Source organism: Gekko japonicus, unplaced genomic scaffold (assembly GCF_001447785.1).
Source record: "Gekko japonicus isolate JY-2015 unplaced genomic scaffold, Gekko_japonicus_V1.1 scaffold398, whole genome shotgun sequence".
In the NCBI taxonomy this organism is placed as follows: Eukaryota; Metazoa; Chordata; class Lepidosauria; order Squamata; family Gekkonidae; genus Gekko; species Gekko japonicus.
The window spans coordinates 95,227-101,749 of NW_015164676.1; the positions used below are offsets into that span (position 1 = coordinate 95,227).

The window sequence follows — 6,523 nt, forward strand, 5'->3', positions numbered from 1 at the left end:
GCGCTCCTTGGCCCGGGTTGCGTTCCCTGCCCCTCGGCCTGCTGCTCCCATGCCCCCCCCCCCGCCTGCCTTCGGACAGGAGATCCCTCATCCCGTGCCCCCTGGGTCGCTTCGCCCGGCGGCGGGGGGGGGGGCGGGTCTCTCGCCTGGCAGTGTGCTGAGGGGGGCCCTTGGGGGAGAGATGCTTGCTGCCAGCATGGCTGGCCGTCTCCTGCACCAGACCAAACTCCTCAGGGGCCCAGAGAGCCCGGAGCGGGTGTGATGCTCCTCCGCGGGGGGCCCTTCCCTTCCCTCCCTGGAGAAGGCACTCCGGGTCTCTCCCACTGACCAGGGCTTCCTTGAGCTGCAGAGATCTGTGGTCCTCGGCCTCTCCGGAGCTGGGCCTTGACTTCTGCCTCCCCTTGGAAGCTTGGATCACCCCCCCCCCGGGGAAGTGTGGGCCCAGGCATGTTTACTTCGAAGTAAGCCCTGCTGTGTCCAGTGGCTCTTGCTCTCAAGTAAGTACTCACGGGCAATGCTCCCTGTAAGCTGTAAGCTGTGGAGAGTCTTGTGAGCAAAAATTCTTCTTTGTGAGCTACTGGCATTAAAGTTGCGAGCGAGCGAGCGGGCTACTGCATAAATGAGTTGGCTATGGAGCCCCATCCTTCCTGAGCTAAGGCAAAAATGTGTGAGCCGGAGGCTAAAAAACTGTGAGCTGGCTCACGCTCACTCAGCTTAGAGGGAAGACTGCTCACGGGGTTGCAGCCTTGCTTTTTGGAAACATCTGTTCCGGTTATCTTCCTCTTCTCCCTTCTGTGAGTCCTTTTCTCACCTCTTGCTTTTTAAGCAATATCTAGACGTTACCCCCCCCCGCCCCATGGGACCTGTGGGGGCTGCTGGAGGGTAGCGGGGTGGGTGGGGGTTGGCTGGATGCGGAGAACTTATGGCCGGATCTCAGGACTGGGACCTTGGGGGCTTGTCTCCCTGGTAGAGATGTGAAGGCCCGGAAAAAAACCCAGAAAAATTCAGGGGAAAAAAGTCGTCCCCCCCCCCTTTTTTTCCCTAAAGCCTTTCTGTTTTTTTTCTGAAAAATTGAAGAAAGAAAAGAAAAGGAAAAAAAATGATTATGGAACATTTATTTTAACACGATGAATAAAATATTTTAAGACTAGGTGTTCAAATATTTTCCAAATCATTTCTAAAAAATATGTATGGTATCAGATTGATCTAATTTCTGTGCACTGAGGACAAGCAAGTCCTAGGTTACCAACTGAACTCTCCAATGCAAGAACAAGATGCATTTCTTCCTTTAGGAGGTGCTGTTGTCACAAGAAAAGAAAAAGGTTTCAGTTTTGTTCTTGCATGTGGGTGGGCATTCTATTTGTAATAACTGTTTGGATACACTGTATTTTTAATATGCTAGTTGTGATAATTTCATGCCAAGTAAAAATGTCCATAGTCATATTTTATGTTCCTAAAGTAACAGAATGACTTTCAATCTAGAAAAAAAAAAGCGATAATGTAGCGTTCCCCCCCCCCCAATTTTCCTGAAAATTTCCACCCCACCAAAAAAACCCCCCGGATTTTTCCCCCGAGCTTCAAAATTTCCGGAAATTTTACATCTCTACTCCCTGGGGCAGCCCTGCTCTTCTCCTCTGGTGGTCCCAGCTGGCATTTGGAGGAGGGGGAGGGCTGGCGGAGACCCTCCAAGCAGCGCAGCCACTTCTCCTGGAATCCCTCTGGGAGGGTCTGGAGACCAAAGCTCCCCCTAAGCCGTGGCATCTTGTGAGCAAAAAACTCTACTTTGTGAGCTCCTGGCACTAAAGTTGTGAGCGAGCGATTTGGCTGCTGCATCAATCAGCTTGCTCTGGAGCCCCATCCCTTCCTGAGCGAAGACAACAATGTGTGAGCCGGAGGCTACAAAACTGTGAGCTGGCTCACACTTGCTCAGCTTAGCGGGAACACTGCTGGAGACCCTTGTGAACAAAATGCAGAGCTCTGGCCAGGAGCTCCAAGGTTCGCAGAAATGCCAAGGGAGCGGTACGCGAGATCCAGGTTTACCCACAAGGAGATTTTAGTAAAGCGTTGAAACTTACAGGAAATGCTGGCGGAGCTCCCACCAGCTGGGCCTCGAGCGCATAAATGTGGAGCAAAGCATGCCAGAATGTGAGACCGCAGGCGTGACTAAAACCGGGCGCCTCATGCACTTTTGGGGGAGCCGGGCCTTCTTGCACCTGGCCCCCAGTGGGTGGGTGGGGGAGGAGAAGACACAGCCCAGGCGTTGAAGATGAGGTGGCCGCTGGCAAGCATGAGCAAGAGGGGAAGGCTCCGTCCTCCCACAAGCCACGGGGCAACTTGGCACCAGCATGTCACAAAGATGGAGTCATGCAGGCCATGCAGCCACTGTAGGGGGGGGGAGGGCAGGAGAGGGAATGGAGGGGAATCGTCCCATCCTGTGCTGGCGCAGGGAGGAGGAGGAGGGGGGGATCTGGCCCGCTTCCCTGTAGCATCTGCCAGATGCTGCTGTCTTGTGATCAGTGTTCCCTCTAAGCTGAGTGAGTGTGAGCTAGCTCACAGTTTTTTAGCCCCCGGCTCACACATTTTTGTCTTCGCTCAGGAAGGGATGGGGTTCCAGAGCAAACTGACTTAGGCAGTAGCCGAATCGCTCGCTCAAAACTTTAACGCCAGGAGCTCACAACGCCAGGAGTTTTTGCTCACGAGACTCCACAGCTTAGAGGGAGCATGGCTTGTGATCCACCAGGGCCCCCAGGCCCTTGGAGAGGTTTCTTGGGATAATCAGTCGGCCGTTGGGGGATGTCAGGGGCAGGTGTGTTCCTTGCGTGCATTTCCCCATAGGCTCCAACCAGGCTCTGCTTAGTGGTGGTGAGGTGAGAGCGTCAGCTGGAGTCTCGTGGAACGGGCGCGTGGCTCAGGGTGGGTCCGCCTGGCCCAGGCCTCTGAAGGCCCCGGCCGCTGCCCAAGGCAGGAGGCGCTGGAAAGGGGCCTCCCTTACTCTCCTGGGGGCCAGGCTACGTCGGGGCCATCCGGGGTCTGTGAGGTGCTGCTGACCTCATCTGACCGGAGACTTCCGTCGTGGATGGCGAAGAGGAGCTCCCCGAGGCGGGGGACACGTTTCACGGAGGGGCTGTGCCTTCCCTCTACACCTCTGTGCCCCTGGAACGGAGCAGGTGGTGGTGGTGGTGGGGGAGTCACTGCTCTCCCGGTCACTTGTTGTCTTCTCCGGCTGAGGGTGGGTTCTGTCTCACTTGGGTGGGCCTCAATCCTCTCCCCCCCCCCCGTGAGTCCAGCCCCTCGCTCTTCCAAGGCAGACTCCTCACAGATCTGGGCTCTCCCACACCCTGCCCCCCCACAGGGCAAAGTGGATTGGCGGAAGTGACTGTGGCTAAGCGATGAGTGGAGGCCTGCAGGAGGAGGAGGAGGAGGAGGTCAGGGTTGATCCAGAGCCCCTGGGGCCGCCCCAGAAGCTCAGGTCCCGAGCGGCTTCTGAGGCTTCCTGTGACCCCACCGGCCCGCGGGGGGCCTTGGGACAGAGGAGGGCGCCTGGGTCCTGGCCTGGGTGGGGGCCACCGGCACAAGGCTCCTCCTCCGGCCCTTTCGATACCTGTGGCGGGACATCCTCTCAGCTTGGCGTTGCCTGGACGCTGCCGTGCCGTGGAGGGCGGAGCCACGTACATTCTGGGGAGGGGTACGTTCCGTGATGCAGTGCCCACTGTGCAGGGCATCTCTTCATCTGAGGAGTAGGGGTGATAGGCATGCACTCAAAACCCAAATAACGGGCTGGAGAGGGGGACGGGCCGACCGTGCTGTTTGCTTGTCTGAGAAATAAGGGCCCGGGATGGTCTCTTTGCCAGGGAGCTGGGTGCAGGAGGTGGGGCTCCCCGGTGGCCTCCTCTGGCCTCTCCGGGGCCCGGGCTCCCTCCTGCTCTGCTCCCCATCACACCCTTCCTCCGAGGAGCGTGGGGCTCCACACCGTCTCCCTGCTGTATGTTTTCACACCAGCTCTGCGAGGTAGCGGAGGCTGAGGGAGAGAGCTCCTTGCGAGCCTCACAGTGGAGGGGTTCGATCCGAGTCCGGAAGCGCCTTAGAGACCGGCAAGATTTCCAGGCCCCTGGGCCCCGTCAGAGGCACTCCACAGAGAGCTAAGTGGGGATTTGGACTCAGGCCTTTTGGTCATAGCCCAAGACCCCAGCCCCTCCCTCGCACGACCGCCCTTGTTTCCCACGTCACAGGCTTAAGATTGGTTTCTCTAGAGTGTGGCTCCTGCTGCAGGAATTCAGTCAGTCTCCAGAGGACAACCCACTCTTCTCCGGTGTAGTTTGGTGTCGTGGTTAAGTGCGCAGAGGACTCTAATCTGGGGGAACCGGGTTGGATTCCCCACTCCTCCTCCACTTGCACCTGGCTGGATCACCTTGGGCAAGCCGTAGTTCCGTCAGAGCTGTTCTCTCAAAGAGCAGTCCTCGAAAGAGCTCTCTCAGCCCCGCCTACCTCCCAGGGTGTCTGTCTGTTGCGGGGAGGGGGAGGGAAAGGAGTTTGTCAGCCGCTCTGAGACTCCTCTGGGTAGTGAAGGGCCATGGGGTATGAATCCAATCTCCTCCTCTTCTCTTGGGGAGGAAGGGGGCACAAGAAGCCTCCCCGCCTCCTTCCAGTTGGTACTGGGGGCCTCTGGCGGCATTTGCGAGCCCCGGGTGTGGAGACGACATGGGCCAGCGTCACTCACGTCCGTTTCCTTCTTTTCCCGATGCAGGCTCTCTCGTGTCTGAAGAAGCCGAGGATTTCCGGGTCTCAGCGGGGAACATGGACAGCGAGGGGAAGCTCATCAACAAAGGCGAGGAAGAGGAGATGGTAATGGGTGTTTCTCAGCCGCCGAGCAGGCATGCCGCCTTGCCTTCCCTCTCTCTGGAGCAAGTGGCACCCGTGGAACTGGAGGAATGTGGCACAGAGTGCTCCTTGCTGTGGAGCCGGGGTGGGGTTGGGCCTGTCGTGGGCCAAGCCTTGCTTTGCAGTCCAAAGGGCGTTGTGCTTCTTCAGAGAGCCCGTCTGGGGCGGAGCGCTGCCTGCATGGGCCCCGGAGCGGCCTCCTTGCGGGCAGAGTGGCCTGGCACCTGCCGTGGCACCTGGTGGCAGTGTTCCCTCTAAGCTGAGTGAGTGTGAGCCAGCTCACAGTTTTTTAGCCTCTGGCTCACACATTCTCGCCTCTGCTCAGGAGGGGATGGGGCTCCGGAGCAAACTAATTCATGCAGCAGCCCAATCGCTCGCTCACAACTTTCATGCCAGGAGCTCACAAAGTAGGGTTTTTGTTCGCAAGAAGGCTCCACCGCTGAGAGGGGGAGGCTTGGTCCCGGTGGCCTCTCTGGATCCTTGGGCAGAAGCCCCGCTCGGCTGGGCGGCCCCTGCCGCTTTCCTCCAGCTTCTCAGCCCGGCCGCTCTGCTCCTGGCCCGAGTCTCTCGGCTCTCCTCCCTGCTCCGGCTCCGGGACTACGAGGGGGGCTGCCCGGCCCTCAGGCTCTCGGCCGGTACTGGGGTCTGGAGCTTGCGGTTGCCCTCCCCTCCTCCGGGGAGACCCGCAGTGCTCCTCTGGCCTCCGGGCTGGATTAGTCAAAGGCGGACGGACCGGATTGGACCGGCAGCCGTGGCTCGATATGCAAGATCCCCCCTCTTGGCCAAGCTGCCGGCCCCGCTCCACTCCACGGCCGCTGCCCCCCCCCCCCGTGTAATAGGCATAGGCAGCTTCCTTTTATCGTGCACATTCTTATTCAGGGGTCCCCGGCTAGGGACACGCTTCATGTTTTTTCCGTGCTAAGTGTGCCCCCTGAAAAGGAGGGGTCTGTGTGTGTGTGTGTGGGGCCCCCTGAGCGTATAGCCCCTGTCCCTCGGCCTCTTCTTGCGGGGGGAGAGCGGTGTGTGGGGGGGAAGTGCGGTGCAGGCCCTGCTCAGTGCTGGACGGGGGGAGGGGGTTTTGCACTTTTTGGCCACCGTGTGACAGACAGAGTGTTGGACTGGAGGGGCCACTGGCCTGATCCAGGATTGGCTTCTCTTCTGTTCTTAAGGCAGCCGTTTCCTCGCCCTCTCGGTCTCCCGTAACGCGGAGAGGTGGGGAAGCCCGGTGGCGGTGGCGTGGAAGGGTGCTCCGCTTGCCTCCTGGCCCCTCTTCTTTGCAAGAGCTCTGCCGTGGCCTCTGTGGCCTTTTGCTGTAGGCGACCCGCTGGGCCTTTCTAGCAGGGGAAACCAAAGGCGGCAGCCCTCTGAGTTGATCGGCAGGCTTCCCCCCAAACATGCCCCGGTGGGCTCCAGGGCCAGGAACTGCCCCATAGAGACCGTTGGCCTGCAGCAGGGGAGACGGCCCTTTCCCAGCCCCCCTGCAGGCTTTCCTGCTCTTCCCAAGTTGCAAAGTATCTACCCCCCTTCCGGCCACCGCCCTTGTTGTGGCTGCTGATGTCTGCTCCGGTCGTCATTCGGGGCCGGAGAGGGGGCAGGCCAGACCAGCCTCTCTCTCGGGGGGGGGGGGTCTGCCTGGGGGCTCCTG

At 59.5% G+C, this 6,523-nt stretch overlaps 1 protein-coding gene across 1 annotated transcript in view; it reads left to right on the plus strand.

The window, feature by feature from the left end:
• The first annotated feature begins 4,757 nt into the window (after positions 1 to 4,757).
• The window catches only part of ATP13A3 (ATPase type 13A3), a 41,663-nt gene continuing 39,897 nt past the window's right edge, over positions 4,758 to 6,523 (plus strand). The window contains exon 1 of the mRNA XM_015409281.1: positions 4,758 to 4,842. Coding sequence (XP_015264767.1) covers positions 4,795 to 4,842 — 48 coding nt within the window. The 5' untranslated portion in view covers positions 4,758 to 4,794. The remainder of the gene's footprint in view (positions 4,843 to 6,523) is intronic.